This window comes from Siniperca chuatsi, linkage group LG17 (genome assembly GCF_020085105.1).
Source record: "Siniperca chuatsi isolate FFG_IHB_CAS linkage group LG17, ASM2008510v1, whole genome shotgun sequence".
In the NCBI taxonomy this organism is placed as follows: Eukaryota; Metazoa; Chordata; class Actinopteri; order Centrarchiformes; family Sinipercidae; genus Siniperca; species Siniperca chuatsi.
This window is the reverse complement of record NC_058058.1, coordinates 23,413,516-23,440,190: the sequence shown is the minus strand read 5'-3', so window position 1 is coordinate 23,440,190 and position 26,675 is coordinate 23,413,516. Positions and strand designations below refer to the sequence as shown.

At 40.0% G+C, this 26,675-nt stretch overlaps 1 protein-coding gene and 1 long non-coding RNA gene across 3 annotated transcripts in view; one reads left to right on the top strand and one right to left on the bottom strand.

Moving 5' to 3' along the window:
- Positions 1-23: 23 nt before the first annotated feature.
- Positions 24-18,897, bottom strand: oprd1a (opioid receptor, delta 1a). 2 transcript variants are annotated; one of them, XM_044172283.1, is made up of 3 exons: positions 17,790-18,897; positions 4,593-4,948; positions 24-3,112 (listed from the first exon to the last, which is right to left on the bottom strand). In XM_044172283.1, exons 1-3 carry the CDS (start codon positions 18,038-18,040, stop codon positions 2,583-2,585), a joined length of 1,137 nt encoding a protein of 378 aa, XP_044028218.1. In that variant the 5' UTR covers positions 18,041-18,897; the 3' UTR covers positions 24-2,582. The 2 variants fall into 2 exon arrangements, with proteins under 2 accessions (XP_044028218.1, XP_044028219.1); XM_044172284.1 differs by lacking the exon at positions 17,790-18,897 and adding an exon at positions 11,180-13,601.
- Positions 18,303-26,675, top strand: part of LOC122864681 — a 27,815-nt gene continuing 19,442 nt past the window's right edge. The window contains exon 1 of the long non-coding RNA XR_006375278.1: positions 18,303-18,392. This is a non-coding gene — a long non-coding RNA (uncharacterized LOC122864681). The remainder of the gene's footprint in view (positions 18,393-26,675) is intronic.

Sequence of the window (26,675 nt, the reverse complement as noted above, 5' to 3'; positions counted from 1 at the left end):
TGGACACGACCACGCAGAGAAAATTACAACAATGACAACATGTTTTATGTCACTAACTGCATCCAACAATTGAAACAATTTGAATTTAAAAGAATGACAACGTACCATCGAGACAAATTCTGCTTGTACAGTGTGATTAAAAATGACAGAAGGAAACATTTTTTAACTTAACCCGCGCACTTTAACTTTGATCATACCCTGAATGCACATGGTTTATGACATTGTTTTAACAGTAATTAGTTTCTGTTGATTTGTCAAAATATAATAATTTGAACTTGTCGTTGTTATTTTTTTTAAAACTAATTCTATGCATTTCTGTCATTCTGACCTTATATAACTATAAATTTGCAAAAATAATGGTAGCTGAGAGATATCCTGCACACCCGACAGATGTAGCACTTGGTGAATGCTAAGCAGAGTATACACAGTATATACAGTACACTTTAAATCACCACTGTCATTGTAAGAAAATATGCAGGAATGTATCACAATGCAAAAATGTAAATCTCCTGCTGCACACAGAATAGTCAATATTTATTGTCTTATTGTCAACCTACAGCTACATTGCTGAATCTGTGAACAGAGCAGAAATCCGTTTCCAAGCTTCGATTGTTGTCTATACGTTTTTTTCCTTTTTTTTTTTTGAGCCACATGAGTCAAAAGCATTGTGGTGAAATGTTAAAAACCATAAAGTGTAAAGAAAGCGTACAGAATCACAGGCACACCCCATAGTCATTTTAAATGTGGCTGAAGCCAAATTTGTTCAAATGCAAAAGCTTTATATTATCTACAAATTCACATGTATTGACTTTTTTCCTTTAATTTTTCAAGTCAAGTCAGTTTTATTTATGTAGCCCGGTATCACAAAGTAGCCTCAAAGGGCTTTATAATCTGTACATCATATGACACCCTCTGTCCATAGACCCTCATCTTCTTTTATTTATATTCAGTTTGGATGTGTTTTATCTGTCCCACATTTACCACATTTGTCGAATAACTTAACATTTCAACATTAATCAAAACTATGGGATATTTTGACATGTTTGGATGTCAACACATATTTAGCCTTCAAAATATTTCCACAAGAGCAAATTCTGATAAACTGCATTATTACTTCTGACATACCTCATCTGGTATGCAAAGTTTAAATAGTCATTAACTTCACAGCATCCACTGATTGATGTCTCCAATGTGATTGGTGTCAAGATCTGTTGGAGCAAATAAATTACCCAGAATAAATTACCATCCTGGTTAATGCCATTCAGTGTGTCTTACGTGCCAATAGACATTCGATGTGACAGATGGCAGGCTTTTTGCTCATTTAATATGCTGATCAATATTCTTGAACCAGTTTGTTTGTCGACATCAGGACAAGCGTCTCTATCCACACTGCTGCTCTCCGATGAACCGACAATGAACCAGTTGTGGCTGCCAACAGTGTTTTAGGTTTATCATTCTTTAGTGATTCTGCTCAGAGGCTCTCTGTGGGGTTGACACCACTCATGAAAGTCCAATAGGTGAGCAGCAAAGAAGTCCAGAGAAATTCCAAGCTTCAGTGGTTTGATGCCGTTCTGGATTTTTCCATCTGAGCACAAAATCATCTAGACTTGATTTTGATAACATGTCCTTTATGACAGACATTTTCAAATCCAAGCAACAATGAGCCCCAAATTTCTCTTCTAACACAGTTGATGGTGGCAGAGTCTAAAGGGAAAAAACAAAGAACAAATGTCTCTTTTTGCTGTAAAAAAAAAAATATATACAAAAAGGGTTGGCTGAATACCAAACAAGATTTCCCCTCTTCTCCATGTAGAGAGTGGTTGACCTTGTTGTGCAATAAACTATGCTGTAATTCATCATCCAGCTGTCGGTGGCTATCGGTTGTGTGGTTCTGCTCTGTAAGGATCATTTGTTTTGTGTTTATGGTAAAGATACAGATGAAAAAGATTTCTCTCTGATGTTGATTTTTTTTCCCTCAAAATACTCGTTCCTCACCAAAATTTAATTTGTTTGAATGTACAGGCATGTGTTCCTTAGAAGAAATTGAATTGAAGAGGCCAGTGTTTCATACTTCTGTCTTTTGTTGAACATTTTTCACCCTGACAGTGTCAGTCTGTATTATTACAATGCACTCTGAGGGATGGTGTCTGAACGATGCATTCTTCTTCATAAGATAGAAACCTGCAGGTGTTTCTTTGTCCTTTTTGCATCATCAAAAAGTCCTGTACTCTTGGTCCTTTGGGCAGACAAATCATGAGCTCGAGCTATCACCCCATCTACTGTCACTGCCTTTGTAAGGTGTTAGTTTCCTGTGAAAAAGATTCCACTTTGTTATCAGAACTTTAATAGAAAAGTAAGATCAGAGTGAAACTTATTTTCCATTATCTTTAGCTATTCCTTTGAATGTCCAGTATGTCAGCCAAATTGGAGAGAATAAGCGGCATGACTCAATTCTTTGAGAGATAGCTTTTTCTCGTAAAGATCTCTTAAAACTCTGTTGTGGAGATCTGGGTGACCTCTGATTGCAGGTCTTGCTGGATCCTCCTCGAGCGAGAGCTGTGGGGGACCCAGTCCATGCCTAGTCATGCCGGCTTCTTCCCCGCTTCTGTTGGAGCGCAGACAGACACCGGCTCCCTGGTGGTGTTGCGGCCTCTGGTCAGACTGTGCTGCTCCACGCGGGTCCGACAGGGAAGGCAGAAATCCCTGAAGCATCGCTTAAAATTTTCATCCAAAAATGCGTAGAGGACAGGGTTGAGGCTGCTGTTGGTGTAGCCCAAGGCGATGCACAGGTGCCAGCTGGCTATCACGAGGGGGTTCCTGCTGTTAATCTCCACCATGGTCTTCACGATGATGAAGATGTGAATGGGGGTCCAGCAGATGATGAAGGCTGCCACCACCACCAGCACCATCCGGGTGATGCGGCGCATGTTGCGGTCTTTCTCCTTGGAGCCTGAGAGCAGACGAACGCTCCTCAGACGCAGGATCATCAGGCCGTAACATATGGTGATGACCATCACAGGAACCACAAACGCAAAGATGAAGACGCAGATCTTTGTCACTGTGTCCCAGTACCAGTCAGGGTCAGGGAACTTCAACATGCACATGGTTTTACCTGGAAATAGGGCAGGTGGAATTACAAAGGTTTTGTTAATGTAAGGTTATGGTATCAAGAAGGTGTAGACAGATACTGATTTGAGGATTAAGAAGAGGATCTGTACCTAAAATACTACTGTTGTTGCTGCTGTGCAAATGACAGACAATCAAGAACATATTCTCTGTGAGGACAGACTGTAGTAATGCGTTTTATCCAACCCTATTGCCAGAAAAGAACATTAATAATGGACGATTACTTTCAGTTTTTCTACAATATCTGTGCATCCATGGTTTAATTAAGGCAAGGGAAAGACTCTGGTTACGGTATGGTTAGGGCCGGGTTATACTAAGAAAGAACTAGTTCAAACGGGATATGGATGGAGAACCTTAAAAAATAGGTCAAGGTTAGGAAAGATCATGATTATGGCTAAATAGAAAGTGAACACTAATTGCAAGATGGGATGAGATTGTGATGGGACGGAAACTCCGGCCTTACACATGAAAGCCGACTGCGCCACACACCCATCCACCACCCTGACTTCCTCACCCTTATGCCCTGTTCACATATAGAGACTCAAAGTAGCAGACTCTCTCTTGTCTCTCACAAGCCTGAAGCTTGCGAGCATGTTTAGCATTAAGCACATAATTTAGAGTTATTTTCTCCCTTTGCCACTATACTGCCGCACAACAAAGTACTTCATTTCTCAAGCAATGTTTTTCCACATCAAAATCTGGTAGCTCATTAAAATGGTATCTTATTGAATGGGGAGGGAGTGGACTGCAACAATTCTCCACCATTTTATTTAAAGTATTTTTACATAGAAAACAGCTGTGCTTCCATTTCCAGAGGGAAGCAAAACATTAGAAAGATATTTTGCCTCTTCCAGGTTTACTTGAGAGTAGCTGTGACTTGATCCCAAAGACATTGACGAATTGAACAAATCTAGGCTCATCATTCAACATAAAACCTAAAACTTCACGCAGACACACAAGGAGACTCTGAGTCTTGTAACTCTAAGTGAGTAGGAAAAGTAGTACAGTTCCACCAAAAAGGAACTAACCCGAACTACTAATGAAATTAAAATTCTATTTTTGGTTTCAGTGGCAGGTTTTTGGATTCAGTGGTCTAAATGTTTCAACGGCTTTTCCGCTCACTCTGAGAATCCACAATGGATCATTAGGGGTCATGGGTGGGACTGGATTCATAATCACCATTATTCTTGCTTTTTCTTTGTGTGCCATGCAAGCCCTGATGAAGGTCTTAAGGACCAGATGCTTGGCCTAATAAATGTAATTATGCAAATCAAAGCATGATGAAGGTCTTTTCTACTTTGAATTCTGTCTGTTCTCTGGCACTTTGACAAAGATTCAGTTTGGTGAGCCGTACATATTCAACTGTATGGCCCACCCCATTCTGGAAGACAGTTAATACTTGTACTAAACATGAAGACTTTAATTAATAATGAAAGGTAAAACAATGGAAAAAAACACTATCTCACCATTATCTGCCACTTTGGTCACAGCCATAATCATAATGGGTACCCCAATCGCAGAGGACAGGACCCAGATGAGCACGTTGATCAACTTAGCCTTGACCGGTGTCCGAAACTCCAGCGCCCGGACTGGGTGGCACACGGCGATGTAGCGGTCCACGCTCATCATGGTAAGGGTGAAGATGCTGGTGAACATGTTGTAGTAGTCGATGGCAATAATGAGCTTGCACAGGACTTCCCCAAACGGCCAGGTGTTCATGAGGTATTTGGCGCTCTGGAAGGGCAGCGTGCTTGTGGCCAAGGCGTCAGCAAGAGCCAAGTTGAAGATGTAGATGTTTGTGGCCGTCTTCATCTTGGTGTATCTGGTTGTGATCACAGAGCAGAGAAATGTGTTTGCAACAAGCAGCAGCGGTAATAAGAACAGCTGGGTACGGAAGTCTCTTTTATGGGATATGGGGATTTGAAAGTAATATTCACTCTGTAGAGTGTTTTATGGTTTAGATCCGAAGTTAATTCCCTCATGCTATAGATGTGTAGTGTAGAGCTGCAAATGTCTAATGCTTACTCTTCACAACTTAGATTTTTTTTTCTAAATGAGTCAATTGAGATAATGGTAACAATTGGCTTATTGGCCACTGATCAAGCAGCCTACTTGCATGGAAAGCACCAGAGAGTTGTGAAAAGAAAATACTGTTCAATACTGCTACTGAATCGAGGTTCATATATACTGTATGTGCTGGACCCTGCTTTCAGCATGGGACTGTGCATTTTTCGCTGTGTGTGTGAGATACAGATATTTTTTCTCACGCATTTAAAAAAAAAAAAAAAGGCCATCAGCACTGTTTTATTTGATACAATATTAGCTTATTGGATTCAGAAATTCTCCTCTGGGGCATAAGGCTTATTTCACAAAGGCATCTCTCAGAAACCATGCAAGATGTAGTTATACTATAAATCTCAGCTGATTTAGTTTTCTAGGAGAGAGCATCATTTTTAAATTATTGCAAATACAATCCAACTTACAAGCATAGCAGACTGCCCAAAGCCACAAAAGGCAAGCATTAGGGACCAGAAAAGTGTAAAACTTCATTAACATATACTGTATAATACATATTATAATGCTGTATGAATACATTATGCTGATACTACATGGAATTGGACATGCGTATCTTTTCTTCTATTTCGTATTTTTGAATGATAAAGAATTGGTTGAATGAACAAGGACGTAGACTGCATAATAGCCTATGTATCTGGCATTTTAATGGGAAAAAGAGAAGAAATGAGAAATAACATTCATATTGGTGGTGCAATCTTTGTCGTTCTATTCCATTAGAATACACCCAAGCCTGATGTCTAAATGGATATGTGTATTGATTTTTCTTCTGGTCATTTTTCACATCGGCAGTATAGACAATAACCTGGGGGTCTTGGTGGTGGTAGTGATGGGAGGGGGCTGCATATTTGCAGCAAGGTGTTCCTAGCCAAACCCAGCACACACGCACAGATGCTGAGTTCTTAGAATCGCTTGTAATCATTAGTGATAATATGTGGAAATTGTATGATCCTTTTCCATCATTAGCACAGAATTTAAATAAGGTCATGTTTTTATGAGCATTTGCCAATATTTGCTGGTTTTTAGTGGGTTAATGCCATCTTATCAGGGACTGATTTTTGTGTTAATACAACACGTTATATTGGTGGAACTGATTGATGATGAGTTTGTGTAAAATTAGTACTGTACCCTGTCTTAAATTGCAAATATCTATCTCCAACCTCATAGAAGTAAACTCCCCAACAAGGGACAGCACTGGGGAGTGATCAATACAAAGAGGCAGGAGTTTGACACTGAAATAGAGAATATGTGGGCTTTTCATAAATTGTTGAATCAAATCAAGTCAATTTTATTTATATAGCCCAATGTCTCAAATCACAAATTTGCCTCAAGGGGCTTTACAATCCGTACAGCATACAACACCTTCTATCCTTATACCCTCGATTCAGAACATCCCCCCCCAGAAAAGTCCTGTACTTGTTTTTAGTTGGTGAGCTAGCAAGCTTGCTAGGGTACTAGTTAATAATGGAGTGAATAAGTTAGCTTCAAGAACAGCCTATAAACGTAACAACAAGCTGTGTCTGCCACTTTCTGGCGGCTGTGATGTGAGCTCTCAGCTCTCAGTCTATCCGATGACACTTTTGGGAGTTAGCCCATTGATGATATATTAGTGACTGAACTCTTTGGACTGATTTTGTCTGATATAATAAATCAGTTTGATGTGAACATAGGCTTCAGCTGAACCAGAAAATATAATTACGACAGCTGTCGAAGAGTCCCTTCAGTTGTTCCATTATTCACTGTCAGCTCCAACATCAGGCTCTAGATGACATCATCACTAGTGTCTGTGTCTCCTCTGTTCAGCTGAAGGAGAATCTGGTTCAAATTTACAAATTAAGCTCCTTGTAAAATCTGACTTTTGTGTGACAATGGAGTCAAACATGTTTTGCTAACACCAACATATAGGCCTATTTGGGAACCAATATGACAACAGAAAATGTAAAGTCATCAGGAGAGCACGACTCGGTAAAAGCTCATGAAATGTGCTGTTGTAATGCCAGCTACAGGCAGGTAAATTACTGGTATTCTCTTTGGAGCCCCGTTTGTTCAGCTATTCCTGTTTGCAATGTTCCTATGGATGTACAGACAGCTGTCACTGGATTGCTTCGTAACAGAAGAAAACTTAACTAAACTAAATGTTAATTGTTAAGATCTGAGGTGTCTTTTTCTATGATTTCCAAGCAGATTTATGCGTCTATTCGCGATGGACATTGGAGATAAGGATATCCTTGGGAAGTGTAAGTCATACTGAATGATATCAGTATGTGTTTCATTAAGATTTGACTGAGTTATGACTCCAAGAAGGAGTACGATATCAAATTCACCTCACACAATGTCTGTCCCTCCGCACCTCCCCTTCAACTGTCCCGCACCCCCATGGGGAGGCTTTTGGCTTTCTCTTTTGGCTTTGTCCTGCTGAATGTCCATGTCTATTACAAACCATATCCTGTAATTTCGCAATGGTTTCAATGCCATCTGGAAAGATTTGTTAAATTACAGAGGAGCACGGTGGATATTTCATTCAAGCAAGTAAAAATGTTTTTTATCCCTTCATCTTGTAGGTCTAAGGCCTATCCATTCAATGTGAATGTGCAACACACCTCCATGGGGCCTTGACTCTATAAAATGAATTCAGCCTTATTTTTTAGTAAATTTTTCAATCTAGACAAAAGGAAACAGTGAAACAGGGAAGGCAGCAGCAGATGGCTGGTTTTGAAAATTCCCTCGTATGCTTGATCATCCTAATCCAATGCCTGTATTAAGTTCCACTTACAGCAAAGGAGAGCAGTGAGCTTTTGATAGTTACGTAAGGGCTGTCATTGAAGTGAGCACAATATTAATGTAATGCTTTGAACCCTTGGAAAACACATAAAAACCATCTCTTGCTCAGAGAAGAGATAGGCGTTGATGTTTTTAAATGGCATCAATCATAGATAGGAAAAGGAACATTTTTGGATTTGGATCTCAGCCATTTTATGGGACAAAATTGAAACTCTATTATAGTCTCATACAGTTAACAAAAACTGTTTATTTTGCATCTCAATCTGTTTGAAGCATTTGATTAAGCACCTAAACCCTGGCTGTTGACATAGGGAGAGGATTATGTTTATCGTCAGAGTCACTTTCATAATTGAGCCGTGATTCCAAAGAAATCTTTTTCCCCTCTCCTTAATCCAGGCTCCCGCACACAGTTTATCCCGCTTTGTGGCAAAACTGCCACTTCTTCTCTCCCTTCAGTAAACAGGAGCAGGGGTGAGTGGGCCTAGATGTTATACCACCCAGTCTGGTATATTGTGGAGATTAGAAATGAAATGGTGGAAAGGAAAGAAGCCTTTCCATTTCCATGTTTTGCTATTGCAAGCACATAGCTGGTGCTGAGGTTATTTTATGGTTAATTGTTCAGCGTATAATTCAGATAGAGGGGAAAGCTTTTAAACACCCATCTTCCTTTTTGTAGGCGTGGAGAAGCAATTATGTGTTAAGATCTAAATGTAACGGCCATTTTCACGTTACAATGAAGCACGTTTTTCTTTGGCACAGTCGCACTCTGAAATGGTTTGATCGCCCACTTCCATTTTTTTTTTTTTTTGTTTCCTTACAGCGTGGACTCCCTGCTATGAGGCTGTCATGGCTGTCCAATCCCTTCCTCCTCACACACATCTTTTGGTGCCACATCAGAAGAAAAAAAGTCTCAAAGCAGCACATGATTGAAGCAAACAGTGATGTACAGTCTCCACTGACTGCGGCAAGTATTGACCATCCTGACCTCTGCTGTCTGTAGGCAATGTGAAAGTTTTCTGCCAGTTCACCTAGATAGAGTGCCATTGATTACAGTCTGTCGCTAAGGGTTTATCATTCAGCTTGCCATTAATCAAATGCTGCCAGCTCGGCACTATGTAAATCCCATCTAACCAGCCGGGGTTTTAGGAGCACTCTAAAATTCCCCAAGTAATCACAGGTCTATGGAGCTCTGAGGCAGTAAAAGGTTATCAGACGAGCCAAAAATATGGCTGAATACATTAATAAATAATACAGTTTATTTAATAATTACAATGTAGTTTCTAAAGACATTTACATCTTACTACTTCTTAATCTCAGTTGATCAAATAAATTAAAACTTAATTTATTTTACTTTTATATTTATCTTTGACTAGATTTTTTAAACTAATGAGATGGGGATATGTGGGCTATGTCTAGGGGAATGATTGGTTTAGGGTGTGTGCAACATCAGTGGAGAGGACTGTGTGGCTAGCTAGTGTTAGCTTAACCAAAAACTGGTACCTAAACACACCGAACACCAATCTTTTCAGCTGCAGCTCATCATAAAACTACATCAGTGCACATGTAATGTAATTAATTCATTCTGTATTTAAATCAACAAAGTTAGCTGGCTAAAACTAATTAATAGTACACGACAGACAGTTAAGGTTGCCACCTTCACTGTGGAAAAATAAGGGACACCTTGCCAGCAGCCCCATGCCCAGGGGGCCTGCTTTCTGTGGAATTTTTATGCACTAATTTGTGCTTTTTAAGCATCAATTTCAAAGTCCTCTGCTGCTCTCAACATGAATGTAAAGGAAATAAAGAGTCAATAAGAGTAAAGCCACATCTTCCACGGCCTTTAGCGCTAGCCAAGTGGCAATCTACGGGGCTGAAAAGTGAAGCCAATGCGGAAGCGCCTTAAACCTGCATTGTTTCTAATGACCAGCAGGGGGCGACTCCACTGGTTGTAAAAACAAGTCAGATTGTAAAGAAGTCTATGAGAAAATGACCCTACTTCTCACTTCATTTATCACCTCAGTAAACACTAATGAGTTTATGGTCTCAATCGCTAGTTTCAAGTATTCTTTAATACGACATGATGTTCATTTAGTAAATTATGGTCACATCCGGTCACTGGTTGCAAAAAAAAACAAGATGGTTATGGCCAAAATGCCAATCTCGAGGCTTCAAGACGGTAGTCCACAAACCAGTGGGTGACTACGTCCACTTCTTTTAAACAGTCTATGGTGCTAGCACATCCATCACCGAGGACTCCGCTTTTGTTCTCCCACATGAGAATTTTTTGGCAACCTTTTGTGGGTGAGCTTCTGTGCACAATCGTTACTGTTGTAGCTCAGGTTGTGCTTCACGCTGTGGTAAACCTGAGTCATCTCTGCAGCCGTTACCTGGAAGGGAGATATCATTAAATAGATTCAACAATTGATTATAAAAAAATTATTGACCACTGAAAAATTGTCAACCTTTTTTTTTGGTAAAATTATTTATTATTACTTATACATTATCATATGTAGGTCTTTAGACTGTAAACTATAAAATAGCATGTAAGTAGGCTATTTTATCATACGCTTTAAGAGCCCCAACTATAGATTTGTATTTGTTTTTTATATTTATGGATGTTGTGATGGAATAAAAAGTGAATGGACGTTTTTTTGTACTCATAATATTCTGAGATGGATGGCTATGGCTATAGCTCTAACAGCATAGGCTTTATGCTAAGACTCTCAAGCCAGTTTTAACCAATAGCTAGAGCTAACAAGTCTCTGATAAAGCCTTGCTCTTGTGTTAGACTGTATCGTAACAAAGGTATTCTCACCCCATCCGTAGCCTAGCCTTTGGCAGATTAATGTCCACCAATGTCCAATTGGTTAGTATTATGTTACAGCATGTTATCTTCTCTTATGTATTTATAAAAAAAAATATAAAATAAATCTAATTTTAATCTTCAGTCCAACACCTTTCAGGAAGGATGGGATAGCCTAGCCTTTGGAATTTAAATTTAAATTTTCACCAAGTGGGTTATTGGTTAAATTTCTCTCTCACACACACACGCTTGCGTGCACAGACACAGGTCTTCCGCTTACATACTCAGAAAACTGTCAACTTGTGTATCTGGGATAATGGCTAACTATCACATGATGACTCTAAACACATTACAATCTAATAACAACAGTACACACATTAGCCAACAACAACTTACCATATCCGCCTCTGGGGAAGTCTGGGGTATCGTGTATTGAGCGATTACACTCCGCGTCCTCTGGTCTTGCGCTGCTCGGATGTGGTAGTCCCCTACTGAATGTTGCTCCAGGTCGGACAGTCCATCATGGGCGACAGAAAATACTGTACAGTTTTCCTTGTATTCATTCCCACTGACAGGACTGACCCACTTGTGGTCCATCTGCCAGATTCAGATCTGTATTTGGTCAGCCTCTTTCTTTTTACGGGCAGACTTGAGCTGGATGTATTCGGCGACATTTCTAAATAATTACGAGTCTGAGCCTCCGTAACCATGGCAACAAGGATGTTGAGTGACAGTTAACTTGTCATTCTCTTCCGCGAATTCTGATTTCTTCTCTGCCGTGTCTCGTAAAACTCTTTTGGTTTCATTATTCTCATGTCATTCCAAGCATGTGAAAATGTAGCGTATGCATTAGAGTAGAATGTTCACGAAAATACGAGACAAATCACGTCCCATATTGATTCAGTAAGGGACAATTATTTTTCAATATGGGACGATCACGTATTATATGGAACAGAAATTTAGAAACTTCGGTTGGCAGCCCTCGTATAATAATAATGTTTTTATGTCTCTTCTCTTCATCAAGAACACATTAGAAATGGACTTGTGTTATCCGTGACATTTTATAGATATGTGTGATCGAATGTCTCCCTTTTCATAATGTCAAATAAACAAAACAATACATTTCTCATAAGCGTCAGCTAGCTTATTTTGTTAGTGTTAGCCTGACAAGTAAAATGCTTTAGCTACTGCTACAAGAGTTTATACACTACAGCAGCACACAGTAAACGGGTGATTACTATTACGTGCACTGGCTGGTGTAGTTTTAAGAATAAAGTTAGCTTCAGCTAGGTAGCTAGCTGAGAAGGCTAATAGCCAGAGTGTTTAGCCACCAGTGTTTTCAGTTAAGCTAGCTACACAGTCCTCTCATTTGCTCCATTGATGTTACAAACACACACTGTCCTGTTCTGCTCCCGAGACAGTGTCAGTGTTTTATTTTGATAGAGACTTCCCCTCATGTGTCATGTAACGTCACCTCCTGTCTTTGTGTGTTTTCCCTCCAGTTTTTGATTGTCTGCCCTGCCCTGAATAGTTTCACCTGCGTCTTGTTAGCTCCTCTCACTAGAGCATGTAGTTTGAGTGTTTGTCTCCCTCAGTGTCAGCTCGTCTTGGTTTATGTGCCTAGCGTTCCAGCCATTCTCCCGGTGTTTGTTCCTTGGCACTCGCCTGTTTTTGGGCTTTGGATTTTCTGCCTGCTCCCTGATGGATTTGTTTGCCTTTGCTTAGACTGCTTTACTGGTTTTGACCCTGGCCTGCCTCACCACCCGTAAGCCTTTGTATTTTGTCTGTTATTACTAAATCCTCTGAACTGCAACAGCTCTGCCTCAGTTGTCTGCTATTGGGCCCTATTCCTTGTGTTACTGGTTACCCTGCTTGCACATGACTGATACACACAAACCCTGGACTACTCACTGCTCTGGACGCGCATGAACACGGCCATTTCATTATCATATAAGCATTAGGAAAATGCAGAATTGGGAAAACAGGGAGTAGACAAATTATTAAATGTGTGCCAGGATCAAAAAATAGGACACCCAAGAAGTTGAAAAATAAAACAAGCAAAAGATAAATGGGGGAAAGATAAGTTGAATAAAAGTTTTGATTTATTTTATCAACTGATTGGAGGTTAAAGGGAAACTATATAGCTTTATACCTCCTTTATACTCTACATTTTAATTATTTCTTGAAATAATAACTTATTAACTATGTATTCAATTATATTTTTTGACTTTTACAGATCCACATTCAGCATAGGGAATTAGCATTTGCATTTAAATCAGTCTTTACCCTTTATCTCGATGCTAGTTGGAGTTACACTGCCTAGTGCGACTACATCAATCCTTTCTTTGCTGATACACAAGTCAGGCTCGACTCTCCTGTGTTTCCAGGGCTGAAGGCCACACACACACACACACACACACACACGCGCGCGCTGGAATAAATGCTGCTGGGTGAGATGGAAGACAAGCAGAGAGACACAGTGGCCATGTTGACTCAGCCCGGGAAAATAAACAGACTCACACACACACACAGTCATGCTCCTACTGGCAACGGGCTGTGATATTTTCAGCCAAATTTTCACTCCCAGTCCCTAAAGCGGGGGGGAAGCTGTGCTGACTCATGAAGTAGCTTTATCTTTTGTCTTTACCAAAATATTTCCATACCAGAATACCCATGTACAGTATGAGATCTGCTTTCTTAGTAGAACTGGAACAAGAATCAGCTCAGTTAAGAATCCACTTTCACACAAACTAATCCAGCCCTCCACTAGCTGCACATCGAACTGATTTGATAATAAATTGCATGACCACTGAGCCAGTTCTTATCTAACAGGTGTGGCATAGTGATGAGAAGAGCGGTTCTTTTTAGTAACACTGTTCGTTTCATTAATTTTTTTTTTTAAACACTTGTGAACGACTCGTTCTTCGGCTCAGTGGGCGTGTGTTTTGTGCTGCTGGGTCAGTGAGCTAACCCAGTGGCACAAGGACTCTCTGAGTCGGAAGTTAACCTGGTTCTTATGCGCAGCTGCGCGTGCACCGTACAGAAGCAGGATTCTGGATTCACTTCTGCTTGCGAATCGAGTTAACGCTTTCTCCTTTAAGAGTCGTTCAAAAAGAATGATTCGTTCACGAATCTAACGTCACCAGCGTGGCAGCAGGAATAGGAGCCGAGGTAGAGGAGGGGATAGCTGGAAGATAAGAGGAGCCTAGTGCTGCTGAGCTATCCTGCATAACCGAGTGGACAACCCCCGGAGGTGTCAGTGTCAGCCTCTCCGTCAGCAATCAGACGCCACAGCAGCCCTGTGCCCAATTCACACTGACGTGAGCATCCATGCAGTCTCTTCTATAAATGGGGTTTGTGTGCATTTGAGTGTTTCTATCCTGGAATCTAAGTGAAGGGAAATATCTAAAATTTATGACTTTTGCCAAATTTATAAGCTGCCCGATGTGGCATGCAAGCAAATCACAGGAGGATGCTTTCAAAAGGGCTTTTGGGTTCTTAAATCAAAGTTATAATTACTGCTGAAACTATTAGTCAATTGACAGAAGATTAATCGACAAAAACTGTGGCAACCCACTAACCATTTGTTATTTATCAAGGAAAAAATAAACTTTCTCTGGTTCCAGCTTCTCAAATAGGAAGATTTGCTGCTTTTCTAAATGTAATATCTTTGGGTTTTCCTGAACATTCCCCACTATTTCTGATATTTTAGAGATGACTAAAGATTTATCAATAATGGAAATAATTGTTATTTGCATCACTAGTTATAATTAATATTTTCATTGCATCAAACTAGGGCTGCAACTAACGATTCATTATCAGTTACTCTGCTGATTATGTTCTCGATTCTTCGATTAAATTGTTGGTGTATAAGATGTCAGAAAATAGTGAAAAATGCACATCAACATTTTCGAAGCCGTCTTCAAATTGCCTGTTTTGTTCGACCAACAGTCCAAATCAAAGGTATCCAGTTTATCACATGACAATGAAAGCAGCAAATCCTCACAATTGAGAAGCTGAAACAAGGGAATGTTTGGCATGTTTCCTTTGAAAAAGGACCTCGAGTGAATGACGATAGTGATTATCACAATGTGATCACAGTAATTTTCCTGTGAAGGGGCTAATTGAATAATCGACTAATCGATTTGTCTTCAACCCTATTTTTGATGTTAGTTATCTACAGCAAGAGCCATTCAATGTCTTTGCACTTTGCCTCTCAATACAGTAGTTTTCATTGTTACTGGAAGATGCATGAGCATCCTGGACAAGAAGCCGAACACACACCAGAACATGTGCATGTTTTTATATAATGCGGAAGAAAACGGACCAAGCACCGCCCCGACTTGCATGTGTGCTCAGCACGTTTCATTGCTCTGATTGGTTGAAGGTCTTTCCAATTGCATCCAGAGGCATTCTGGTCTGCGCCCGTGGATAACGCCCCTTTGAAATTAAAAATGAACTAAGAGGTTACAGACTAATACACATTCGTCTTTTTTGTGTTGCGTTTGAATTTGCTCCTTTTTTTATGTCATTAACATATTATGTGTAACAAAAGAAAATATGAATCAACAAGATTTTAAAGAAAATGTTGTTTTTCACCTTTTGATAAAAAGGTATTCAATATCATAATGTGCACTCTATTTAATTTCTATTTAATTTATACAGGGTATTGTTATCTATTGTTCAACGCTGGGGCTCTGTGGGACTACGAGGCCCCCACAGCTCTCATATACAGTACTTTATGTCCCAGGCATGAGAGTTCATTGTTCACCTTGGATACGGTAGCTTGAAGAAATATCTTAACTCGAGGTTTTTCCACCGCTTTCAACCACATCTCAGCTGTCTTGCAGATAGCTCAGTGACCTAAGCGTGGAACTTTAGTAACTAGTAACACGTGATTACAGGTCTCCCCGCTGAGGAAGACCATGGGATGCGATTGAAATCTCTGGAAAAAAGTGGACCTCGAGTTGAAGGTTTTGTCAAACGTGTCATTTCTAAGGAAGGTCTGGGACCTGTATTATTAAAACACACTTGGTGTTAGCACCTGTAACCACAGGGGTCACCAAATCAACCAGGACTGACATTTTAAGGGTTAGGGTGTCTTTCTTTGCCTCAGACATAATTTACTGCTACCAGGAGGGTAGTACAGAATAAACCCACCTTTCTTTTCTTTTTAGGGTATAGTTAGGCTTATAAATCCATAGAATGCATCATAGAAAGTTTTTTTTAAAAACTAAAGGAAGATAAATGATCATCACGTGGAGGTCAGTGTTTACCCAGCTTCTCCTTTTGTTTTTTATTACATCACTATATCCGTGTCTACGCTTGGGTGTCTTCTCTAAGTTCGCTCCCTGCAGAGTTTACAAATGTTCCACAGGAGATCAAATATTCTGACGGGGATGGTTAATGCGCTCAGCGTCCCCCTCCCTCCACCTCTAGGGGGGGTCTCGCATCAGGGACGAGTCCTCTCATTCACACAAACACGCACCATTTGATTCACTGCCTTTTCCGAGCTCTCATCCATTTCCTTTTTGTCTCCCTCTTACCTCCCTCTTGCCCATTATTTTCATTCCGACTCCTGAATGGAAATAATAGGCAAATTTGTAAAAAAATAAATAAATAAATAAAATAATTCTTGGTTCAATATCCAAAGACTGCCACTTGCAGAAAATGGCTTGCTTGTGGCTTTTCCTATATCCAGCTCTTCATCTCTTTTTCTCTGTCCGTACTCCCTTTGCTTCTCTCTTTCACTGTATACATTCATGTCATGTTTGTGGGCTGAAAAACGACCGCTGGCCTTGACTACTGTGCCCCCACCTGGCTGTGTTATCCTCTGCTGAAATTGGGGCATCTCAAATTAATTTTACTTGCTTGTTTATTTTGCCAGCCCAGCTGGAGCAATTAATGCTTCAGGTGATATTGGGGGAACACATACAGAGAATGTTTGCGATTAGTAGGTAATTAATGTGAGCGAGGACAAGCAGAGCTGCTGTAAAAGATATAAGCTGTTTCATTCCTGACAAGCATGCGGGTTAGGGCTGATTAGCTGCTCGGGAAATGACAGGGTGCTTGTATCTAGTGGCAAAGTGGGTGTAGGCATTATTATATTGCTTTTAGAGCTGAGGGGGAAAGGCAAACTGTAACCTCGGACTGACAATTACTGTATACTGCAAACATTTACTAATGGACAAAATCAATTTACTCTTCACAAAGCCCAAGTCTTTTAGCCTTGAAAACCTTAGTTTTCATCATTTGAATGTTTAAAACTACAGACTATAAAGGCTTAAATAAAAATAAAAAAGATGGATTTGTCATTCCTGTTTATATGCCAATAAGGAGGCAGTTAAAAACAATCGCAGAGAGGGATGCATGTAGGCACACAGCTCCCCCATCTCAAACTCACATTCATAGAGGCTAATGTCTACCAGAAGGAGAGGGTTGTTAATGGGACAATAAATGCAGATCTACTTGTCAAATTTAGAATAAAGACACCACGTCTGTCTTAAAAAGGTCTATTTTAGATCATTTTATGAATTCTTACAGGTTTCTGCACAAGATCATAAACTTCCTTTGGATGTAGACCCATTTTTTTGAGCAAAGGTTTGTATTAAATCTCCCTTTTTCATGGCATCAAACCTTTCTTTTAAACTGAGATCATTGTTTTGAGAGTTTAATTTAGTATACGTTCTACTTACTGAGGAAAAAAAACAAACTAAAAGCCAAAAGCAAGCTAAAAACAAAATTAACATTTTTACTTTTTATCAAAATGCACCCAAAATGTGTTCAACTTGAGATCATCACTAAAACTCACTCAGTACTAATAATTTCAAATGTCGGTCATGGGGCATTATAAGGTCTCATAAGCACACAATGACACTGTAATAGGTGCATTTGGGTGAATTTCACATCCAACAGGACTCTGTTGCTCTTAACAAGTCTAAGTAATCTTTTAAAGCAGTTGCCAGTAAAATGACTGTAATTTAAAAACAACAACAACCGGGTTTACCTGACCACCCCGTACATGACGAGGACGTTGCCCAGAAGTCCCACCACGCAAATGACGGAGTAGAGAGCCGTGATGGATATGGCTATGATTACACCCCCGGTGTTCTTCACCGGACTCTGCTGCCCGGTGTAGTTCTGCAGCCTGTCGCCCATCAAGCCGCTCTCCTCGTCCGGGAAGGTGACATTGAAGGGGATGACGGAGTAAAGGTCGGACAGGGAGATCTGAGCTCCCGGGACCGTGTACGGCTCCATGCTGCGCACTGTCCACTCCGCCCGTGGGGCTGAAAACTTACTCACACAATGATCTGAAGGAACTTAATTGCGTGGAAGGAGAAAGCGGGTCCGACTTAAAGGCAAGAAGTGGAAAGAGTGAAAGAGTTGCCAAAAAAAAAAAAATGTGTGGAAGCAGAGAGCCTCTGCGTAAAATAACTGAGGTTGTTCCTCTGTTTTCTCTCCAGATAGAAGAGGAGAAGGTGGCCCCTCAGCAGCGGTCAGCTGTGTCTGTGTGCTCTTTTCTCCAAGATCCCCACCTCACAGCCCGTGGGCTCTCTTATACCCGTGCGTCGACGTCAAGGCTGCGCATTATGAGCGTCAAAAGGGAATGGTAAGGTGATGGGTGCGCACCGTACCTGAACCCACAGTAACAGAGTCCTGATTTGATCCCGTGGGTTTTATCTTTAGAACTGCAGCTAAAGATAAAGACATAATCTGACTTTTGGAAGAGTAACAAATCAAATCCGATCATAAGCGTTATGGCAGGAAAAAAAAGTCACATTGTCATTTGGTCTCCAGGTTTAGCTATGGAACCAAGTGTAGTGAACATTTTAAGGCAACTGATGCAAGCTGCAAGGACTGTGCACGCACGCTAAATTTATGTGTCTGCTTACAAGCTGTGAAACTAATCAACTCAGCTGCCAACAAACAAACAAGTCCAAAAATCAATAAAGTTCCCATTGAAGTAATTTAGGGATATACATGACAGAGGGGGAAAAAAGATTTCACAATGTTTAAAATGCCATGGGATGACAGCCAAAATCAATAGTCCCTCCATACACACAAAAAAACAAAGTGTAGTTATTGATGTCACTTTAAAAAAGCCACAGCAAATAAACAAAGTGATGATATTACAATTGAGAAAACAATCTAACCACAGCAGGGTCCATTTAGAGCTTTCTATCATATCACGTGATCTTCATCAGCAGATGAAGTTTGCCCAGTTGTTATGGAATTAGAGATTTTCAAATCTCCATTTTTTTTGTGAGCACTTTAAAGAGTATAGCCTATCACTCCCTCAAAATGTTGTTTTTGAGGGCTGCAGTGATGTAGCCTACAAGTGCACTCCAGGACCCGGTGACTCGAAACTCTCAACAAGAGAGGGTGGCAAAACACTGCTTTTCAGCCTGGTGGACTAATTATCCATGTTGACTTAAACCTGCAATAACATATTTGTTATTGCAGGTTTGCTGGTTGGTGAACTACTGTAGCTCGCGAGCTAATGGCTAACATGCTAGCAAGCTGGGAACATTTTAGCAAGCCAGGAGCTTGGTAGCGCTAGTGAGTCACAATAGTCCTCAGAGGTACACTCTATTTTCTCTGCACTGCTCTGTTTACTGGCATTTTGTTGTCAAGACTGTGCATCATTTCATTCAGGAGGTTATTGAAGAAAGGAAAAAAAGCTCTCTAAGCAAGCTAGCTTGCTAACTGTCATCAAACCCATTAGCTTGGTCGCTAACGGGACAATAAGTTCACACAGTTTATTCACCAGTTGTCAGACATATAATATATAACGGTCGCCTCTTTTGTGGAGCAGTTTTTACTCCGACAGAGGAGAGTTAAATAAAACTAGATGGTAACACAGCTAATAAGCTACGATAGCCCCCATTTTGGACTCTCCAGCTCTCCATTTGCTCAAAGGTCAGCACTGTCAAGACTGCTTGCCATTGGTCAACAGTGCAAATTTGTGTGTCAAAGTTCATTAAAGTTGAATTTGACGTGAAAAATGTGTGCAGAATTATTTTGCCCTTGCAAGTGAATCCACAGGTCACTGTGATTCCAATGAAATTCTCTGCAAAATTTCGCCGTTTTAAATCCTATTGTGACCTGTCCTTTAAACTCAAGTGATGGAAATGGGAAAATCTACAATTCCACGGTGAGAACTCCATCTGCTGATTAAGCTCAGAACAGCTACTAAATGGACCTTTTGGTATACCTCAGGAATACAGTAACAGAAATAAAGTTTATTTTAACCTCATTATTAGGTATCACCTATACAACATGTTTCCCTTGGGATCATTTAACACACAAAGCAATCAATAAACGATTTAAATAAAAATAAAAATGACCAATAAAAATGGTAAATGTTATACAAGATGACAAAGTCTCTTTTGCTTGATATCCTCATTCAACTTATTTCTACACATTTCATTCTCTTCAGTGCCACATCCAATTTAAAAAGAGCTTTTTTGGGCCAGTCTGTGCATTAGCTACTGTACATCATGACACCCAGAGTGCCTTAAAACATCACATCTCCTCTGCACTGTCCGTCTGTAGGATTGATCAAGGTGAGCCAGAAGTTCAGGCAAACAGCAATTGCAGTGTTATGTCCTGGACAGACAAAGGCTGATCGATCCTTGATGCTTTCTACTTGCTCATCAGTGCTTATCTGATGGCTCTGATGTGCCTCCAGGGAAATGAAATGCTTAGCAGATATACTACCTGTGCTGGAATTCAGATGGGTCATTAGGTGCTTTAGATCTATCACTCACCTTAACCCATCCTGTGTCTACCCCCCCCACCCACCACATCCCTTTTTATCATCCTCCCATTCAACCTCTCGCTTGATCACAACAAATAGCTGGCCACCTTCACCACCTTTCCAGAACTATATGCATTTGTCTGAGTGTAATGTGCATCACTTATTCCAGCTCTCCTTTCCTGCCATCACTAGTTCCTGTGTAATTGAACTAGTTGTTTCTCCAGCAAGCCTCTTTGGCATTTAATTAGTGTTGAGTTTTGATCTCTGTAGCACACTTTTCATTTGCTTTATGCTTGGCGCAGTACTCGGAGTGCAGCCCCTTCCCAGAGATACCACCTCAATTCTTAATTATCTCTAAGAGAAAATGTCTTACACAACAACATAATTTAATCAGTGTTTCACCTTCTCCACATACCTGCATTTCTTCTATGTTATTTTAGACAATCCAGACAAATAATGGAGGGGACACTGAGGGACAGGAAGTATTAATTCTCATCCCCACTCTTAGTGATGACTGAAAAGTGGACTGTGACTGAATGGTCATTAGCTCAAATCCCCAGACTGGAAGGTAAAAATTGGCTGGTAAAAAGTGAAAATTGGAGGAAGGAGAAACACTATTCACTCCATGTGCAACTGACCTGTTGATGGACCCCCAAGCAAGACACTTGGACTCTAACTAGAGTGATACTTATCTGCTCTAAGGTAAGCTTTAACCATTAGCATGTCCAGCAAACTAGTTTTCTACCTACAGTAGAGACAAGTAGCACATCCTTAGCTTACTAGGTTACAACAGTTTGTGAGGTTATAATAAGGCCCGTCCACTGTGTATTATTCACCCACTGTGTGGAAGCCGTTCCTGGATGTTATCAGAGTTTAGGCTAATGTTAGCGGCTCTGTCCTGCTCTTAATTGGATTTGGGGAAGTTTACACACTAGCAACCCCAGCAATGTTACCTGAAATAGTGTTACGTATGCTAAGTATATCAGTCCTCGAGTTAAATGTAAAAACATATTTTTAACAAATACTGACAAGTATGTAAACTAAGCAGCCTAGCAGGGTTATGTTAGAAGCTTTAGCCTCAGGCTTTTAGCACAATATCATGTATGTAGTCATAAAGTGCATATTTAAGACCCTTTTACAGGATTCCTGTTTTAAAACTAGAAACCTGGAAACATTAAAAAGTTAGCTGTAAATAGCACTTTCAACCAACTCATGGAGCTAGTTAGCTTAATTAGCTAGCTAGCTCTATCTGCCAGCGACAGTTGTCATTGAAATCTGAAGCCCACTTTTGTCTGTCTGTAATTATTAATTTTGTTATTAATTATTTGAAAAATTCCTCTGAATTTGGATGGTAAATCTGCCAGTTATTGTAAACTGCATATGGGCCATAGAAGAAGGGAAAGCTTGACAGACATAGAAACAATAACTAAAAGTGGCAGGATAAGTAAATGGTCAATTGCTCCGGTGCCTGCTCAGTGGCTGAAATGTGAATTTCAGCATTAATATGTGCAGCATGGAGTTGCTGAAAAAGAAGACTTGAATTTTAAGTCCACAATATATTTTTTCCCTGCAGTTTGGGCAGGTCTTTTTTTGTGATCTTCCTGCCATTTGTAAAAAGAGAGAGAGAGAGTGATTAAAAGAGAGACAGTGACAGAGAGAGTGGCTCTTAAAAGTGCTGTTGTTTTCATTTGTGCGTGTGTGGTATATGTGTGTGTTGTTGGTATCTAAGTGTTGCAACAAAGCTGTAAAACAGGAAAAAAGAAAACCATTATGAGAATAGCCTTTGAAATAAATGAGCATTTCTTAATTGCTACAACCAAAATATTGTAATTATTAATTACAGACGGGGGACAAATTACAGGAAAAACCTGAATAAAAGAGTGGAGAAATATATCAAATGCAGATGCTTCTGTGCACCAGGACTCACTGAATGGTTTCAGGTGGTTTCACCTATGGAAGGTTTTGAACCAACATCATCCACATGGCGTTCATCCCTCCAATAGAGTTCCACAGACTTGGCAAGGAGCACTGAAGCTGTTCTGGAGACTATTATTATTTTAGGTAGGCCTTTGATTTAAGTGACCTCATGACCTTTCATCTTACATCACTGCCAGGTCAACATTTCCGCACATGAAATATTAAATCTAATGTACATATTTGCATGAAATTTACTAAGCACCTTCATGCTTCCTGGAGAATGAACCCTTTCCATTTTGGCTGCACAAATTGTACATTTAGTTAGTTGAATATTCATGATTCAGGAGGATGAAGCGTTGTGTTTTTGTGTGACACCCTGACCCTTCCTCTTGTACCACCATGAGGTAAAAACTTCCACTTGTACAAAAGAAAAGACCAATTCTGTACTTGTAAGGATTGCCATGAAATGTACTCATAGATTTGAGACTAATTTGATTGTAAAAATTACAGTGATCTATGGTCTTTGCCCTTTAGAAACCAGGGCGTCTTCCATGGTTTGCTTGCAGCTGTGACAACACAAAGTAAGCTATTTGATAATTATGCCATACAGTAACTTACAGCCATTTCCTTAGACATAACAGCCTAAACATATTTTATCTGAGTTGCAGTACTTTCTTGATAAACAAAAAAACTTCTAGAATGTTTACTGTTTGATATTTTAAAGTTCAAATTAGCTTGAGTTTCATTTCATACCTGTGGTTGTTTGTTTGGATTACAAACAGTATTAAACTCAGTGAGAGGAGTACTGTATATTGCAATCTCTCTCTTGAAAGGCTACGTACGTGCCATTGTTAACTACCCACCATGAGTTTTTATTAGACAGCCGATTAGACTGCTTTATTAGGCAGTTCACAGTGACAGACAAACAGAAGTGGGGAAGTTTTGAACCACCCAGTTAATACCAAAGATGCCACATGTTAAACATTTTAGCCAACTGGGACAGTCCACATGGGGCTGTTTGTAGATCCTTTTGAATTCCATCTATTATCTATATGTATTTTTTTTGTTATGAAGTTTTTCACAGATGAACTAAATTCAATCATCACCCTCTGTCACTTGAATCCCCCAAAGTGCAAAACTGCCAATACTGCAGCTTTAACTTCAAGGCTGAGGTGTGTTTAAATCGTGTTGATTTAGAGCTGGGAGAACACAGAGCAGGCACCAATATGGGAGATTTTGAGACCAGGCAATTAACTGTTCTCTAGAGCCTCTGACTGTATATAACCCTTTGTAAATATATCCTGGGGGTGTGTGTTCGATAGGGAGGAGGTTCTTTATGTGATATGTGTATGTTTCTGAATATATTTCCTCTGGGTGGATTTGTGTTACTTTTATATCTATTTCCTTGTCTCTGCATGAAGCACGTTGAGTTTTCTATGAAATAAACCATGAACTTTGATCCTGCTACTCTTACTGGACTCAGGCTGGTGTTGAAACAGGTTATGTGGTAATTTGTGGCATCTCCAGTGCCGTTCAACTGAAAATTGGGAGCTTTCTGGAAGCCTCTTCATCAGAGCAGATGGAGGGGCGAGGAGGGAAATGTCGAGACACATTAGCTCCAGCCTTGTTTCACTTCACACTCTTGGAAAAAAAGATGTTAGCGGAGCTGGATCTGTTATGGGACTGGGTTTCTGCCATAACATATGGTCAGTGCTGCTGGTCTCCCATTTTACGCCAGGACTTTTCAGTTGAGAAATTGTGCTTTGAGGCAAAAGCAATCATGCAGTTTAAGTATTATTGCTACTTAGCAATCGTTTCATCTGTGTTTTTCTTGCAAAATAGTGCAAAATATTTTCCCTTGTGAAAACGACATGAAGCTGTCAGGTTGAGGAAACTACTTCTAGAGAGAAAAGCTGCTATGTCCCCCCTGCTGCAGCGCTCAGCTTCTCCAGGTTTCAATAAGTCGAAATCTATTTTTATTGTTGTTGCTTGGCCTCTATCTGGGATTAGAGAACTTTTTACAGCACCTCATGTCTTCTTTTGCCACCATGCTTCACTCAATTTGTCGCTCTGTGCTATTTCTGTGTCAAGCATTACATTTCTTAGTTAATGTAAGTGGCTAATAAAAGAATTGATGGCCATTAGAATAACACTGAGGGGGTTATGAGTGGCAGAGGAAATCATAACCATGTCTTTGCAAGGTAATTTAGCAATGCATTTACCAATGGGCTGCAGCTGACACAATGGACGCCCTGCTGTTCCCAGTTCTAATGTCAAAGCATTGCTCTGGTTTTGCCTTCTTGGTTAGATTGGCACACAGCCTCTTTGCATCGCCGTTTTATTGATGATTGCGGTGCCAAGTGCACATCTGCTCTCAAAATTGTTTGGCATCAAAAATTATGCTGGAAAACCAAAGAACATTAAATTGGGCCTGTCATTATTTTTCAGATTGTGCTCAATAGGGGCCATAAGTTTTAAATAACGGTCACAGTGGTGGTGAAGTTGGCCGCCTTTGTTTGTCATTTAGAAATCCTAGGAAAAAGGCGTTCCTTATAACTTCTGATCTTGGTTAAAGTAATATAGGTGGCTGTTGTCTGTATGGTGCAAACAGGAACTGCTAGTAGCCAAAGCAGCAGGACTTTCTATTATGCATTGTACAGACAAATAGGCTATACGTTACAAACATAGAGGTGTAGATAGTATGGTAGATAGATTTGATTTGATTTGACTCTGACATTCAACAAGGTTCAATCTGTATACATTTTCACCATTCTTCACCAGATTTGTTGTGCAGGGCAGGATAAACTGTTATTATTTTTAAATCAAGATTTAGTATAAAAGCCTGGCAACTTGATTAATTGACAGTAAGGAAACGGACGAGCTGAAAGGGAGCATTTCAAAGTTTTTGTCAAAAAGAGCTTTTCAGATTTTTGTCAATGATTTCTTTTTTTGTTTGTTTCTGAGAGACTTCAGAGCAACTTTATTTTCATCTGAGCCACCTTCCATTATATACACAACCTCCTGTTTTAAAGCAGCTATAATCAATATTTTTATATAGCTGTTACTTCCATGACTTCTTGTATGCAAAGCTGGTCTCTCATAGTGATGAACAGACAGAGATTTATCACCCAACTCTGCAGTTCCCCTCAGCTCAACTGGGCTTTATAGCGTCTTTTAGCTACTTGTTTTGGTTTTGCAGCCCATAACCTTTCTGTTTTGGTTTAATCTTACCGGTCTCATTAGTGTTGTTTTTACAAGCAGCAGGCAGCTGTTTTTAGTGAAATATGATATGTATGTATGTTTATGATAAACCGGTGTACACCACCTGCCCAACACCAATCAGTAGACTGACCAAGTTAGCAACTAGCTAGTGAACATAATGGAGCATTTAGCAGCTAAAGATTCAGATATAACTACTGAAGCAATCTAAATGATTTCTAAAAATGTCCGGTACAGGCCCTGTCCACTTCAGGTAAATATAAATACAGATACACCAACAGAAATTTTTGTGACATAAACACATATAGATAGTAGCTTAGCATTGCGCAGTAAAGCGTGTTTGTGTGTAGCTATAATGAAAAAGTGATGAGATGGAGCAGGTTGCAAACAGAAGTGAGGTGATGTTGGAGAGAAAATCAACAATATTGTTCTTTTTCAATCAACTGTCTGCACTCATGCAGCCACTCCACAGCTGAAGCTAGCAATTGTCTATGTAAGAGATACATGGGAGGCAGTTTGGAGGACAAAATGGAATATAAATCTAAAACTCCAAAGTACATGTTGTCCCCTGTTTATATTTTCTTTCTATCAACCTGTTGACTGCAATACAGTCAGTTGTGACTGATGGTGTGGCCGGTGTAGAGAGATGCTATAATGGATGCAGACATGCTGTGTATTTACAACTGCAGTACTGCTGCGCAGAAACACCATAACTCTTATTTATCTCCCTATATCATTTCACCTGGCGTTCCAATCAACTGTTTTTGGCTTAGCACACTTCTCACCATGAAATCCTTAAAAGAGAATTTTACGAGATACAGAAAAAAAGTAATGCTGAGAGCAATTGGAAAGTTGGTAAAACAATGTTCATTTTTTTCCATTTCAAAGCACTCTTCATCCTTGTTTCAAAGAAAGAGTGGTTGTGGTTCAAAAGAACTCCTTAGAAGCCAACTGTTGCCCCTCAGTCTGCTATATGTTGAGAGCAGAGTTGTATTT

Bases quoted from the DNA above. Each gene is read 5' to 3' on its own strand.
- oprd1a (XM_044172283.1), bottom strand. From the start codon at position 18,040: ATGGAGCCGTACACGGTCCCGGGAGCTCAGATCTCCCTGTCCGACCTT. The intron at 4,949-17,789 runs GTAAACCCGGTT...GATCACAACCAG, and splicing joins GTCATGTACGGGGTGGTCAG to ATACACCAAGATGAAGACGG. The intron at 3,113-4,592 runs GTGAGATAGTGT...CCCTATTTCCAG, and splicing joins GACCAAAGTGGCAGATAATG to GTAAAACCATGTGCATGTTG.